We start from the raw sequence: 16,941 nt of genomic DNA on the forward strand, positions 1-16,941 counted from the left end.
AGGCGCCCCTCTGGGTACAACTCTTTAATAGGATTTTCAAATTGTTTTGTGGTTTGTCTTTTTACTTTCTTGACCGTGTCCTTTGATGTATAAGACATTTTCTTTCAATGTGGAATTTAAGAAACGAAACATGAACATAGGGGAAAGGAATAAAACATTTTAAATTTTAAAGCCCAATTATTTTTTTGTTTTTTGGTGTCCTATTTAAGAAATCACCGACTGATCCAAGGTCACGAAAGTTTACTGTTTTCTTCTAAAAATTCTATAGTTTCAGCACTCTTCTCATCCATTTTGAGTTAATTTTGGTGCACTGTGTGGAGTAGGGATCCAATGTCATTCTTTTGTATGTGGCTATCTAGTTATCGCAGTTCCATTTGTTGAAAATACTGTTCTTTTCCCATTGAATACTTGGCACCCTTGTCAAATGGGATGTATCTCACAATTGTAAGTGGCTATGTTTTTCTAAAACCCATCTTACAATTCATGGAATCTTAAGTGTTCTGGTATTTTATCAAATTTAAGTCCTGAAATAAAAGCCCATGTTAATGTGCATCTTCTTTTGGGGAAATGAAAAATCCATTTCCCTCAAAAATATTAAGCCTCCTTAAATATCAATCTGAGAAACTACCAAATATAAATATTTTCTTATGAAAGACCTATTAGTTTAAGGCTTGAAGGCTTACCCCATAATCCTTATGTCATTAATAGTGAATGAAGATTGTCACAGAAGTAGCCATGACTATAATGAACATGAAGAAAATCCATTAATTCTATGGATCAGGTTAAATTCTCCTGGAAGTTAGATTTAAGCACCAATGGAATTTTTTAAATAAAAAAACAACAGGATTTTCAAAATCAGATTTAAATATTGTGTGGAATAGAATACAATAAGCTCAAGTATTTGGGATCAACTTGAAAGTTTGAGAAATGTAAAAATCAAGTCTATTTTTGTATCAGTGTCGTATTAAATGTCCCGACGAACCCCAGACAGTCACAGAGTCTGAAGACAATGACTCGCAAACATACTGAGATCCGTTTAATAATTTTTGAAGATTTTTTTTCCTGTAAAATGGCTTGTATTTCCACAGGTACAATAGTGAAGAAATAAACTTTTCAATTTGACGTGAAATATAAAAGAACAGTTTTACAAATATATCCATAAAATTTAACTGCTCATAACACTATACATGGTAAATATGACCACCCCTTAACTTCTAGACTATTTAATACAGAGAAACAATCTGTCATCTCAGCTAAAAAGAAATAATTTCCCTTTCATCAAGTTTATTTTTGTTTAGAAACAGTTAAGTAGAACTGGAAAAATATTTGCTTTTTCCTATCTTCCTCTAGGGCTTTTTCGTGAGGGCAAAAACTTAAGATGATATAAGTTTTACTGAAAAGAAACACTGAACCTTCTTTTGTTTTACTACTCTAGTAATGCTTACGTTCTTCTAAAAAAAAAAAAAATCCTGGAGTTGTCTCATTGGCCTTTGGGTCATAAAGAAATGATAACAGAGCTCTGCTCCATTTCCAGCCCTGGAGGAGGAACTTCATACCCTCAGCCCATGAAGGCTAAACTATGGGGATAGAAGATCGCCTGCCAAGGCAATGGAGCTGGAGCTGGCTTAAAATCAAGGTTCTGTGGTTCGCCTATCAGAAATTCCACTGTTACAAGGCAAAATTGCATGAAGATAAGTAGCTTGTAGCCAGCATGAACAATGCCGTGATCACACATCCTTTCACACGAATCCAAAGCACAGAATGGCTTTCAAAAAGTTGATCAAAATCATAGAACTGCAGGTAACAATTCTGTAACCTATGAGAAAAGGAGAAAACATGCTCCCTTTAACTTTCAAAAGTGCCCAAATCACAATACTGAGCTCCCAAAACACATGGGTTTGAGTTTTACGTAAGCAAAAATAAAGCTACTGAAGCTTCATGAAGAGTTCTCAACTTTCCTAATACAGTATATGCAATAACTTAAGATTCCCCTATTGACACTGGAAACACTATTACAATCATGTGTATGCCAGTTCCTGGCATATTGCTGCATCCAGATTCATTAGTCTCCTTCATGGAGCCCATCATTTTTCCAATGGCTTTCTCCTTTCTTTAAACCCTAACCCTGAAATTCTATAACCAGCTATATCACGTGGCTTCCCTGAGGCACAAAGGTACCAAACTCTATAATTAACTATTGAGGAATGATAAATATGCTATTTATATTAAAAGATTTTAATTCTTTTGGGCCACAGTTGGGGGGAAAAAACCCCAGAAAGTTTAGTACTTACTCTGCAGTGTGAACCATAGCCCTTTTAGCAAAAAGCGAAACCAAATAAGGGAAATGTTGAGTTGCAGCATGCATGACCCGACAGCACCGATTATTAAAAAAATTCCAGACTAGAAAAATATTCAGAGTTGTATCCCATCCACCTTTTTTTTTTTTTTAATAACTGAAAAAATTATGGGAATACAGCACTGGGGTTTTACTTCTGGTGACCTATTCACAAAAGGCATTTTGGTCAGGCCAAGATCAGGATCATTGGGTCAGCAGTTTCCTATGTAGACACGTGGGGGAGTGGGACTCACGCCTTAATGTGGTGGCAAGCAAGACAAAAACAGAAGTAACCTCCGAGAAGTTACTTTTTCTAAACTGCATTACTCCATAGAGCTGGAGCTCTTTCTTCTCACAAACTGAACTGCTCTCAGCTCTGGACAAAACTCCTTAGTTCAAATTCTAAGAGACTCTTACTAGAAGCGGCCAAGATGAGCATGGCCTCTTTTTGCAGACTTGCCCCCTCGCTGCTGTTCCTTTGGTGGAATGGGAGGGGACCTCACTTGGAGGTCAAAGGAGATGCGATGTGGATAGAGGGCAGGGCACCGTTACCCCGTTCCAAGTTCGACTTTTACTTTGCTATCTCCATTTACTAAAAGTCCAAAAAAACCCCACCACCCACTTTTCACGTTGGAAGATTATTTGGGGGGTATGTGTTGCTGTAAAACCGCTGGACCCTGAACTATTATAGCCCTTGAAGGGGAAGATTACTGCAGATCGTAACTTTCCAGAAATGTTTCTGACAGGGAAAATCCAGCCCTTCTAGATGCAAGGCCATTTACCTTACAAGATGCTTTTAGGGTATTGAGACTCATCAAACCATGTTCTAGCCGTAACAGCAAGAAAAGGGACTGTTGCCTCCTTTGTCATTTTGCAGAGCCCAAAGGAGCCCAAACTGAAAAGACACTCTTCGTGAAAGCTAATCCTTGGGGACAGAGACTACCGAAAAGGCATCTGATACGTTATGACTTACTCTACCTGTAGAGAAAATGAAATTACCTATAGAAAAGAGTAAGGTATCAAGAAGACGGTTGTTGGATTTTCACATCACTTAAAAATTACCAAAACAAAACAACGTCTCCTCCTCAAAGATCATCTCCTTGGAAAATTAAAGCTTTTTTTAAAACCGAGAAGGTGAACTTTTTAGATATCAGGTCAAATTAAGTAGCAGCAATCAAGAGTAATCTAATCACTTTCAGGAAAAGACATTCACCATGTGTTAGAACAACTGAAAATAGGGCAACGTATTTACCGGTAGGCAAAACATGGAAAGACATTCAAGTATGAACACAGTATGTGAGAATCCTATAAATTGTATACCCTTATAAAGGTTAAAATGTAGCATGAATCTGTAACGGTCAACTCAAGAGGATGTTAGTTTAAATAAATACTTGCTGCGTGGGGCAGGGATCTGCTTCGTGTCGCCCAGCTGTGGCTGTCTGCTGGCCTAAAGAATCCTTACATTCTGGGAGCGGTGACGCGATCTGTACTGAGGATGGAGAATGAGCATCTGAGAAGTCTTCAAAATGAACGGAACTAACAGAAGGAGGGTGGCGCTCATATGAAATTCTGATTTAATTATTTCTCAGTAAACACTCATTTGCTCTCTTGAAATCAGGAATTTCAAATTATCTCTGCAGATGTACCACTTGGTGTTGTGTATATCTAATGATCCCATTTAAATTTAGTTTGATTTGCAAACATTCTCGAAACTTACAGGGCTCCGTAAGCTGCAGAAGGTGACAGATGGCAGGGAGGGAGTGAACCAGAACGCCTGCGTCCCTGTGAGCGGTTGCTTTTAGGCTCCCAGAATCTTGGCCGCCTTAAGGAAGAAAACTTATGAAACCCCAAACAAGTGGTTTTAAAAAGTAAAACCTTATTTTTAATCCTAAATCCTAAACCATCCCGTAAGCAAATCAACTTGATGGGGCAGTACCGAGGCCATGCTGACTGCTGCAGTAATCAGCCTCCATTTCTGAATTTTTAGGAGTTGCTGCATTTTAATCAAACAGTTCTGGCCGTGCACGAGGAGTACAGCGGAGGTAACAAAAGGCGGGCTTAAAAGTTACGGAAATTCCTTTGAAATGCCAAGGTATCTGATCACTGGGTGGATCAAGTTACTGAACTCCACCAAAGTAAAAAATAAACAACAAAACAACATGGCAGCACAGGGATGTTCTTTGCCCCAAAAAAGAAAAATCCGAAAACCCCCGATTTCAGAGCGAGCCCCCGTGCCCGGGGGCCCCGCCAGCCGCTCAGCTCCCCGCCTCGGTCAAGCACTCGCAGGCGGGGCTCGGCTCGCGGGTACCACCTACGCCGCGCGGCACGCAAGGCGCAGGAGGAGCCACAACTTCTGAAGGAATTTCTCCTACATTTGTGAAATAGGATTGAAAGTCTCGTCCAAGCTTACAAAGGAAAACATCGTTGAAAACCCAAGGTTAAAATAAAGCATGGCATCTCAACTCCAACTCCGACAAAGCCAGGGCGGTCTCACCAAGCACCCCTCACGGACCACGCCGCCGCCGGGAGCATGCACCACACGGCCGCCATCTTAGGCGCCGCCTGCTTCAGCGCCTCCTCTTCCACCCCCGCCCCCCGCCCCCCTCCCCCTTAATAAACAGCATTATAAAAAGGTAAAATCTAGAGTTAGTGGCAAAATCTTCACAGTAACTTGTTAATAAAGTCGTGGATGGCTGTCAGGGGCGTCAGTCCACCGGACCCTGGAAAATTAATTTGACGCAGTTCTGTTCCCCAGCCAGCTGCGTGGCACAGAACGGGCAGGCGGCGTGGAAGGCGTGCGTGCCGTGAGGCAGCGGAATCTGCGCCCAGTACTTCGCGGACTTCTCCGAGCACACGTGTCCGCAGGGCGTGAACGCGTGAGTGGGCGGTCCGGCGTCCACGTAGAAGCCCGCCTCGCAGCCGAGCCAGAGCGGTACGTAGGGGCCCACAGTCCTGCACATGGGACACTCCCGCTCGTTGGCCTCCGTGTCGCTCCGGTGGCCCCAGTTGTGGTAGCCGTGCACGTGGCCGCAGCTGAGGTAGGCCCAGGGCTGCTTCTCCTCCACCACCTCCTTCCGGTTGATGCTGGGGAAGGCCAGGGTGTTGAGGCCCACGGGGCACTGCGGCCGGGCGGCGTTGATCTCCTGCCGCAGGGCTTCGATGTGCTTCTGCGTGGGGGTGTGGAACAGGCCGTCCGCCGTCCTCCAGAGGAGCGTGGCCCCGCACAGGTCGATGAGCGAGCCGTCCTGCAGGACGTTGGTCTCGCTTTCCACCTACAACGAGGGTGACAGACACGCCTTGTGAAAGCACAAGTCAGCACCGCGCTCGAACAGTTGCTCTTGGAATAAGAGTCATCGTTCAGGTAAACAGGGGCAGGTGGCTTCGCCCGAGCGGCTTGGTCCCCGAGTCCCGTTTGTGGGTCACGGGGACAGGGATGGAAGGTGGGTATGCCATCCTCACAAAGCCCTAAGCACAGATGCACCTCGCTTTACTGTTCACGTACGGGAGTGATTGTTTTAACCAACTGCACAAATCTTAGGTTTTCATTTTTCCTGAGTCTGTAACACTACTGCTCCTTGATCCACAAGGGACAGGACATGTCCCACCGGTCCAGCAGTGAGGGAAATTCATACTCCTTGTGGGACTCTGCAGTAATGACTGCTGTGGCCCCAATATGCCTGGTGATCCTTCGCTTCATGCAATCTATTGTTTGTCCTGCATTCTTAGGGTTTGGAGCTGAATCGTTTGCCATGAGCCATTTTTTAAAACAATTAAATTCAATTAGCCAACATACAGTACATCATCAGTTTCAGATGTAGTGTTCAATAATTTCAGTTGCATAACACCCAGTGCTCATCACATCACGTTCCCTCCTCAACGCCCATCACCCAGTTACCCCTTCTCCCCACTCCCCTCCCCCAACCCTCTGTTTCCTATAGTTACGAGTCTCTCATGGTTTGCCTCCCGCTCTGATTGCTTCCCAGCTATTGCACTACTAGGTATTTACCGCAAAGATAGAAATGTAGTGATCCGAAGGCGCAGCTGCACCCCAGTGTTTATGCAGCAATGTCCACAACAGCCAAACGATGGAAAGAGCCCAGATGTCCATCAACAGAAGAATGCATAAAGATGTGGGGCGTGTGTATATATATATATACATATATACACACACACAATGGAATAGTACTCAGCCCTCAGAAAGGATGAAATCTTAGTTACGTCGACGTGGATGGAACTGGAGGGTATGATGCTGAGTGAAATAAGTCCAACAGAGAAAGAGAAAGCCTTCACTTCTAAAAGGATGGCACGCTATACACCAAGTGCTTACAAGTTGGACGAACAGCTGCTGCGAGGCTGTTAGACACGGCAGGCGGGAATCCAACCACTGCCTCCACATACCGGCTGTGCTCTAAGGCCTGGAGGTAACGAAGCTTCTCTACCCATCCTGAAAAGACGTCGTCTTTAGTAGTGGGAGGCAGACCTGCTAGAGCCAGTGAAGGTCCGTAAAATGTTACAATCGTCACGTGAGGCCATGTCACCACAGGGGCTAGGAGCGTGACTTTGTAGCCCGTGGCCTTGGTGGGCACCCTGGCTCTGCCACGCACTAGCTCTCACCTGGGGCAGTTACTTCAGCTGCCTGTGCCTTGGTTTCCCCTTCTGTAAAACCGGACAAGGGGAGGGTGAGCGTCAAATAATACAAATGCAGTTCTTAGAACCACACGTGGCATGCAGCAAGCACTGTGCAAACGTTTGCTACTCTTACTTGGATGACAGGAGGTCAGAAATGCTTTTTTAAAAAGATTTCCTATGAAAAGAGATTTGAAAAAATTGTCAGGAACCAGTGGGTGGAAGAGAAGGCACTCCAGAAAGAGGGAGGCAAAGGCCACACAGCACGGGCACGGAGGGAGCAGCAGGAGCACTCCCGGAGGCCACCCGTGGCCCAGAGCCTCGGGCCAGCGCCCTGTGCCCCCAGGGAATAGACGCAGTTCTCAGCAGCTGTAAAGAACAGATCTGCCTGTCCAAAAGGTCACTCACTACAGAAGTGTGGAGGATGGACTGGATGGGTTCAAGACGAGTGGTGGGGGAGACCGCTCTCCAGGCAAAGGGGGGGGGGCACCTCAGCACAGATGATCAGCGCCAACAGCCACCACAGAGCTAGCAAACGCTGAGGACTTAGCTCCTGATCCGGGGAAGACAGATTCACGTGCCTGGCTTTACTGTCCGCATAGGAGGCGGCTTTCCAGGGACAGGGAATGTAGGAGAAACGGCAAGATTCGGGGGAAAGGACAGGAGGTTCAGTTTTGGGTGTGCAAAGAGACTGTCACGGTTGTGCCCAGGAGCCACATGTGGCTGCAGATCGGGCTCAGAGAAGCACATCTGCAACTTCCCAGCATCCGGGTGAAGCCCCAGGAGTGGACGAGACTGCCCAGGCAGTCTTCTCTACAACTGTGTTCCTCACCTAAAACACGCTGATTGGCTACATCGTCTGTGACCTTCTCCAGATGGGACAGTTTGAGGGTAGAGCCCTGGGCCTCGTGCTCACTGCTGGGTTCTCAGCTCCTACCCCTGCTGGGTCAGAATGGCCACGCAATCACCGGCTGCTGCAGGGCGCTGGGCCGCTCCCATCCGCCCTTGGTTCTCTAAGTCGTTCTCTAAGATATTCCAAGTGCTACTGTGCATGGCAACCAGGACCCCGTCTACACCCTGACTTCAGAACCGCTGGTAGACAGTGGCCGCTCAAACAGCAGCCTGTTTTCTCTCTTCCTGAACGGTTCTCACGTGCTCTCTCTCAGCTGTGAACACAATGCTGTTTTCCTGCGACAATGCGGGGGAGGTAGCATGGTAAAGACACCACTGTGCAGAGGCCCAGGTTTGGATTTTACTTTAAAATTCTACCAGAAGAAAAAAAAAAAAGCAAGGAGAAAGCATGAGGAATCGACAGTGATATTACAGAAGTAAAACATTTAAAACATAACGGCCCCTACCAGTCAGACAGCTAGGTAGAGAGTTCAAATCCCCACCCACTACTTATAAGCACGTATCAACTTTTTAAAGCTCTGGTTTTCTCATCTGTCAATGGGAACCATGACACTGAGCTCATGAGCTTGCTTTGAGCGCTGCCTGACAGAGACTTAATGTGAAGCACTTGGTAGAGTCTGTATGTAACGCTATGGTTATTTTTATAGTACCTGAAATTAGGTAAGGATATTAACTTAGCTGAATTTACTAAATTTTACAGAGCCAGTATAATTTAATTAAAAACCCCAAATAGAATTTGATACATTCTATATTTAGGATAGATCAAGTAGATTTGTGTCTAGTACACTCACCTTTATAATGTTCTCAACTAGGTAAAGGAATAGGATACAACTCGAAGTCTCTTCACCTATTTATTCAGGGGGTTCACCTCCTGAAAGGGCGTTTCCCCCACATTTAAATAATTAAGATGATCAAGGACAAAGCTTGCTGTGGTGATGAGAAACCACAGTAGTTGTGAACACATCAGTACGCTGACTCACATTAAATGCTGAGTATGCTAATAATACGAAACCTTCCATAGCACTAGTTCCACACTGAGAACAGGAGGCATCCACTACTTTTATAATATTCTGGATTTCTAGCAGATCACGTTATTCTCCATGTTTCTGTATTAAACTGCAAACGCAGAGCACTGCCAGAGACCGTTCCCTAAATCTAATCTCCAGATAGACCATTTACCTCAATGCTGCCAGTCACACGTACACAACCAGAGTCGGAAATGGAAACCTAAGCTCCAGGAATCAGCAGGTGTTCCCCTCAAACTTCTGCTGGTTAACAAGAGGGGGCTGCAGGGAAGCTGGGTCCTCTCACCCTCACGGTGTCTCCCACAGTGTAAAATCAGATCGACGGGAACTCAGAAACCTTTACTGTAGGCCAGGACCGTCATACACTATCGAACAGTACAGCACAATTGGGGGCAGATCTAAGGGTCCCTCATAGGGACTAACTTTAAAATTAGTTGAGATTTAACAGAACCCATGAGCACAGGCTATTTTGGGAGTCCTTTCTTCTCAGGAGCCCTGCCCCCTCTGGCGCACGCAGCTGCCTGAGTGGGGTCACTGCGCAATCACCGAGGGTGGGCAGGAAACTCACCCTAATGTGCCCTTTGAGACAGACCAGCCCTTCTCGGACTCCAGCAAATACTTTCTATTTCCCAGGGAAGCAAATGCTCTGGGGTAGACCCTCCCAGGTGAGGGCCGGGTGCTGCTCCCCACAAGATGATACCAAGTGGCAGCTTGGGAGTCTAGACTCAGGGAGGACGGCCTTTCAATCCCATCTGCGGCCACCTTCCTATTCTGGGACCCTGGGCAATACTTAACCTCTCTATGCCATACCTTCCTCATCCATACAATGGGCAGGATTCCACTTCCCTGACAAAGCTGCTCACATTTCATGAGCTGAGGTCTCTGAAATATTAACGTAATGCCTGCACCCAGCCACGATTTCTACTGACTTCTGTTGCCATCAGAAAGACTGATAACCAGTTCAGCTGACCTAGGTCAGTTTTGTATAAAGTGATCCAGTGATCAGAAACAAAGTTATTTGGAAAAACTGCTTTCACGGTCTGTTCCCTATTTACAGTCTCCTGAGAAGTGTTTAAACAGAGGTTATCGTATTTGCTCTGGTCTTTCTTAGAAAACACTTCTCCTGTTTACTCGGCCGGGATGCGCTAACATTGGGCTTTATTGTACAATGCAGAAGCTGTACTTGTGCTCAGTAATGGTGTAAAATAGAACAGTTCCCTACAAACAAACATTGAATAGAGTCTAGCAAACCAGGTTAGTACAACAGTCCTACTGCACCCCCAACCTCCCGCCACCGCCATCTTTTTCCGTCTCAGTAATAGTGCTTATCATCTTGCTGAAAAAAGCTAGATCACTCTACACTTTTCTAGGGGGGGTTCTGAAGAAAACATTTGTTCTCTCTTGTTCTAGCTTCTATCTGCCAATTGATTAAAAGCCCTGGAGCCGAAAGTTTACTCAGAAACTTCTGGCATTGTACCACACAGGCAAGATCAGATACCCAAAACTGCCCATGGAAGGGCTTATAATTATTCTCCACAGAAGAAAGAGTTAAAAAGCCAACTGCATTAGGGAATTTGAGATAAGTAGGGGTATTTATAGGAAAATATTAACATGCCAAGGCAATGCCTTCTATGAATGAATTCAAGTAAAAAGTTTTATGATCTTGGTGAATTATATAGGGAATTATGTATTAATTTCTTACCGTGAACTCAAGGGAAAAAAAGCTAACTTAATTATCTTTTAGTTCTACAAAGTCTAGTAAATAATTCTGTAATTCATAATTTTCACTAATAAGTCTTGGACAGCTCAGGATTTTTCCAAATTAGTGAAGTTTTACACCAAAAATGTTTGTCTCTCTTAACGTGAATTTAAGCAGAATTTTGTACTGAAGCATATAATAAAAGATAGCTATTAAGGTTGTAAGGAGCAAAAAAATAATTTTCTTCTACTATGGGAAAAGCTTAATCACGGAAGGAAATAAGTCCATTTCTTTAGCATTTTCAGGGGCTTAGGGAATTCTCCTTCTGCTGTGTCAATGGTCCACAGCATGGGTACCTCCACAAAGGTTCTGGATTTCAGGGGAGGAAAAGGACAGTCCTTGAGCTAGGCTTTTGTAGTGTGGTACATTTTCCAGAGTGAAGACCACTCACCAGCTTTCCTCTTTGCTGGGCTGACCTGGTTTCTCGCAGGGTGTACACGTCTCCACAGACAGAGATCTCACGCCAGACCCCAGGCTGGGACTCCTCAGTGAAGCCCCCTCGGGGATGCATCACTAGGACGCCGTTTGTAGTGAGCCCGTCCATGTGGCCATCGGGGTTTTTCCATTTTGCTGCCTTTTCCTGGAGAGCATACCACAGAACAGAAAAAGCATGCTAAGATTATGTTCAAAATGAAGGGATTCCAGAATCTCTTTAAAATATCCGGTACAGGCAGAAGGAAGGAAAGTGATGAATTTTCATTTTCTATTTAAAGCTAATAATCAGAAGGATAAAATATGCAATTATTCTGATAACATGAAAGTGCTAAAATGTATGAATGATTTATCATTGGATATGCATTATATTCATCTTGGGAGCTTAAAAAAAAGAACGAACCTGATGCCTGAGCCCTTCCCTCAGAGATTTTTTTCTAACCATTCCCCTCACCCCGGGGAGATTCCAGGAATCTAGTATGTGTTCTTCGGTTCTATTTGTGCAGTCCTTTTGCCTCTTAGGTACCAGTGCTTTACATGTAATTATTATCTGGGAAGTATACAGAAAGAAGGGGAAAAAAGGAATTTTTATTAAACATACAAAATTTTAAAAAATGTGAGGCTAACAAGTTGTGGCCAGTATGTCTTCATAAACATTAATGTTTATATCCTCAAAGATGGAAGGTAAAGACAGCTTGATACAACGGCAGGACAAACACTCCTAGATGCCTGTGCCAGTGATCTCTTTCTTGATGACAGAGCCACCTACTGCCCACATGACTCAGGAGTCAATTCTGATTAGGAGAAGCCCTCTTGCCAGTGACTGAGCTCTGGCCAATGAGACATGAGTGGGTCTTCTAGGAGCCTTCCCGGTAAGGTTCCTTTACTCTAAAAAGAGAACAAGAAAGGGGAGTGACATCAGCCTCCCAGTGGCAGGGGTCATTCCTTTTTCCTTGCTCCTTAGATTTACAACTAATCAGACATCCATAACCAAAAAAGCATGGCTGCCCCAGCATCCAGATCACCTGAGAGAGAGCCATATATCCATGCCCCTGAAAGTGGGTGTGTTCCATCACAGAGGCGGCAAGCAGAGGGGAGTCGCTGGGGAGTGAGAGGTGACAAAGGCAGTGGCTGGTGGGCAGGGGGCTAGGGTGACCTTATCTGACAAAGGAGGTGGAGGGTGAAGGTGAGTGGGGGTCTGCCCAATGCATGTTTTGTAGCTGGAAGGACCCACTGCTGTCTCTGAGGAAAGACTGCAGTGAGTGGGGGAAGGGAAGTAGGCAGAGAACTTCAGGGAAGTGTCTCCTACTGTCTGCCCCAGTGTTCCGGTCCATGGACTTCTGGGACCACCCTTCATCCCCCGTGCCAACTTGAGGATCCCCCTACCAGGCTGTGGGCACAAAGTCCCAAGAACTAAGTACACACCTCCCCCAACTCTGCTGCACCTCCCAGTCCTTTTTCTTTGGCGCCCACTCCCAACCTCTGTGAAAAGTGAGCCCCTATCCTCTAAAAGAAACCAAAAATGTGTGCTATAGTGCCACCTTCTGGAAAATAAAAGGCTCCTAACCACCAATATGTTAAACTTAGAATCAAAGTAAATGGAACCTTGCCTAAATAGGGTGTTCCCTACTTCAAATGTGAGGACGGAGGCACTTTTAATCAAACATCATGTAAAATCACAGTAACAGAGTATCACAAAAAGAAAATGACAATTTTCCAGCAACGGAACCCAAAGACATGGATTATTGAAATTTGATAAAACAACTGTTATGAAGAAATTTAATGAGCTACAAGAAAACTCAGAAAGGCAATACAGTGGCCTCAGAAGTAAACCTGACAAACAGAAGGAATACTTTACCAAAGGCACCGGAATTCCAAAAAAGAACCAAACAAGTTCTGGGTCTGAAGAACTCAATAAATGACATGAAGAATGCATTAGAATGCACTGGAAATAGAGCAGATCAGATGGAAGAGAGAATCAGCAAGCTGGAAGACAGGAACACAGAAGTGATTCAGGTGGAAGAGAAGAGAGAACTAAGATTTAACTAAGATTTAAGAAGTGAAGAAACACTACAAGAGCTAGCAGACTACATTAGAAAAGCCAACATAACAATAATGAATTTCTAGAAGGAGAAGAACGGGAGAAAAGAACAGACAGCATATTTAAAGAAATAATTCCTGAGAACTTCCAAAACTTGGGGAAGAACTGGTTATACAACGTCCATGAAGCAAACAGAACACCTTATTATCTCAATGCAAGATCTTCTCCAAGACACATTATACTGAAACTATTAAAAGTCAATGATAAAATTTTAAAGGCAGCTGGGGGGGGGTAAGATTGTAATCTTTGTAATCTGCAAAGGAATCCCCATCAGGCTAGCAAATTTCTCAGATAAAAACTGCCAGCCAAGAATATTCTACCCAGCAGAGTTATGTGTCAGATATTGAAGGATAATTAAAGGCTTTCCCAAACAAGAGCTGAGGGACTTCATCATCCCTAGATCTGCCTTACAAGAAGTGCCGAAAGGAGCTCTTCAAGTGGAAATGAAAAGACAGAGGTACACAAAATTCTGACTAAAGTGACAGAATCAGAAACTGCAACTCTTTATAACAGTATATTGAACTTTAAACTCCCAATGATATAGCATAAAGGTTAAAGGCAAAGAGCATTAAAAATACCTGTAATAAATAGTAAAAATAACTACAGCTACTACAATGTGGTGACAAAATCACAGCATAAAAAGAGATAATTTGTGATATTAAAAATATAAAAGGAAAAGAGTAAAAGGATGGAATCTTCATAGGCAAATGAAGATAAACTGCTATCAGCAGAAAAAGGACTGTTTTATCTATGAGTTTTATGTAAACTTCATGATAATTACAAAGCAAAAATTTAGAGCAGAGACATAAAACATTAAAAGCAGGGGAAACTGAGAAAAAAGGACCATGGAAAACCACCAATGTACAAAGGCAGGTAGAAATGGAAGGAAAAAGAAACAATGGAGAGACAAAATAACCAGAAGGCAAAGGACAAAATGGCAGTAAGTCCTTACATATCAACAATCACACTAAATGTAAATGCACTGGACTCACCAAAAGGCATTGAGTGGCTGCATGGATTAAAAACAACAAAAGACCCAACTATATGCTGCCCTACAGGAGATTCATCTCCGCTTTAAAGACACACACAGGCTCTAAATGAAAGGATGGAAGATGATATTCCAAGCAAACAGAATCTAAAAGAAGGCTGGTATAGTCATACTTATATCAGACAAAACAGATTTCAGCCAAAAAGGGTAATAAGAGACAAAGTCATTACATAATCATGAAAAGGTCAGTACATCAAGAAAACAACAATTGTAAACATATATGTGCCCAACATCTGAGTAACAAATTATATTAAGCAAATAATAACAGATCTAAAAGAGAAATGGACTACAATATAATGATTGTAAGGGACTTCAATACCCCGCTGTCAGCAATGGATAGTTTTTCAGACAGAAAATCAACAAGGAAACATTGGAACTGAACCACACTTTAGAACAAATGGACTTAATAGACATATATAGAACATTCTATCCAACAATAGCAGAACATAATTTTCTCAAGTGCGCTGGAACATTTTCCAGGAGAGATAGGATAGGATAGGCCACAAAACAAATTTTAGCAAGTTTAAGATGACTAAAATCATATCAACTGTCTTCCCTGACCACAGTGGTATTAACTAGAAAATGACAATGAAAGGGAAGTGAGAAGATTTACAAATATGTGGAAACTAAACTCCCTTTTAAACAACCATTGTGTCAAAGAAGAAAAGGGGAAAATTTTTCTTGAAACAACTGAAAATGAAAACACAACATATCAAATATTGTGGGATACAACACAAGCAGTTCTGAGAATGACATAGCAATAAACACGCATATTAAAAAATTAGAAAAGTCTCAAGTAAACAACCTAACTTTACACTTCAAGGAACTAGAAAAGGAAGAATAAAGTGAGCCCAAAGTTAGCAGAAGGAAGGAAATAAGGATCCAAGCAGAAATAAATGAAATAGAGACTGGAAAAACAACAGAAAAGATCGATGAAACTAAGAGCTGTTCTTCAAAAAGATACACAAAATTGACAAACCTTTAGCTAAACTAAGAAAAAAGACGACTAAAAATTAGATATGAAAGAGGAGACATTATACCTGGTATTACAGACATACACAGAATCATGAAAGACTGCTAGAATGTAGAAGAAATAGATACATTTCCAGAAACACACATTTACCAAGATTGAGGAAGAATCAGAAAATCTGAACATATTATATGGTTTCTCTCATCTGTGGAATATAAGAACTAGGAAGATCGGTAGGAAAAGAAAGGGATAAAGAAAGGGGGGGTAATCAGAAGGGGGAATGAAGCATGAGAGACTAGGGACTCTGAGAAACAAACTGAGGGCTTCAGAGGGGAGGGAAGTGGGGGAATGGGACAGGCTGGTGATGGGTAGTAAGGCAGGCACGTATTGCATGGTGCACTGGGTGTTATACGCAACTAATGAATCATCGAACTTTACATCAAAAACCAGGGATGTACTGTATGGTAACTAACATAATAATAAAATATTAAATAAATAAATAAATAAAAAGAAAAAAAGAAAATCTGAACAGCCTAATGAGTAAAGAGATTGAATTAGTAGTTAAAAAAAATCCCAAGAAAACTCCAGGACCAGATGGCGTCAACTACAGAATTCTACCAAACATTTAAAGAAGAATTAACACCAGTCCTCCTCAAACTCATTCCTCTGATAGCAAAGCCAGATAAGGATACAAGAAAATTATAGACCAGTATTCCTGATAAATGTAGACAATTAAAATTCTCAACAAAATATGAGCAAATCAAATTCAAGAACACACTAAAAGGATTATACACCACGAGCAAGTGGGACTTCCCCTGGGATGCAAAGATGGTTCAATGTATGCAAATCAATAAATGTAATACATCATAACAATAAAATGAAAGATAATCACATGATCATCTCAGTAGTCACAGAGAAAGCATTTGACAAAATACAACATCCTTTCAGAATGAAAACCCTTAACAGATTGGCCACAGAAGGAATATACCTCAACATAATAAAGGCCATATATGACAAACCTACAGCTGACATCATACTCAATGAAGAAAGACTGCAAGTGTTTCCTCTAAGATCAGAAACAAGACAAGGATGCCCACTCTCACCATTCCTATTCAATATAGTGCTACATGTCCTAGCCAGAGCAATTAGGCAGGATAAAGAAATAAATGGCATACAAACTGGAAAGAAAGAAGTAAAACTACTGCTTAGCACTATTTGCTAATGATATGATCTATATTGAGAACCGCAAGGAATCAGTCAAAAAGCTGTTGGAATTAACCGTTTCAGTAAAGTGGCAGGACACAAAACCAACATAGAGAAGTTGCATTCCTTTACACTAATGATGAGGCATTTGAAAAAGGCCTAGAGAAAACTATCCCATTCACAACAGCATCAAAAACAGTAAAATGCTTAGAAATAAATTGCACCAAGGAAGCAAAAGAGCTATGCAATGAGAAGTACAAACTTTGCTGAAATTGAAGACACAAATGCAAACACACCCCATGTTTATGAATCAGAAGAATGTTGTTAAAATGGCCATACTACACAAATCCATCTAGAGAGTCAACATAATCTCCAGCAAAATACTGAAATATTTCTTCACAGAAATAGAATAATCCTAAACTTTATGTGCCACCACAAAAGACCCCAAATAACCCAAAAAAAAAAAAATCCACCAAAAAACAACTACAATATGATCCAGTATTTCCATTCTAGGGCACATAGTCAAAGGA

At 42.6% G+C, this 16,941-nt stretch overlaps 1 protein-coding gene across 5 annotated transcripts in view; it reads right to left on the reverse strand.

The window, feature by feature from the left end:
* Positions 1-1,014: 1,014 nt before the first annotated feature.
* The window catches only part of PELI2 (pellino E3 ubiquitin protein ligase family member 2), a 190,599-nt gene continuing 174,672 nt past the window's right edge, over positions 1,015-16,941 (reverse strand). For 4 of the 5 annotated variants that reach the window (XM_045810402.2, XM_087855959.1, XM_045810405.2 and 1 more), the window contains 3 exons: positions 11,493-11,639; positions 11,049-11,237; positions 1,015-5,607 (listed from right to left, as the gene is read on the reverse strand). In XM_045810402.2, the coding sequence (XP_045666358.1) occupies positions 5,041-5,607; positions 11,049-11,237; positions 11,493-11,639 (903 nt within the window). In that variant the 3' untranslated portion in view covers positions 1,015-5,040. The remainder of the gene's footprint in view (positions 5,608-11,048; positions 11,238-11,492; positions 11,640-16,941) is intronic. The other variant, XM_045810403.2, reaches the window with a different exon arrangement.

Source organism: Ursus americanus, chromosome 26 (genome assembly GCF_024610735.1).
Source record: "Ursus americanus isolate L20-20 chromosome 26, mUrsAme1.1.p, whole genome shotgun sequence".
In the NCBI taxonomy this organism is placed as follows: Eukaryota; Metazoa; Chordata; class Mammalia; order Carnivora; family Ursidae; genus Ursus; species Ursus americanus.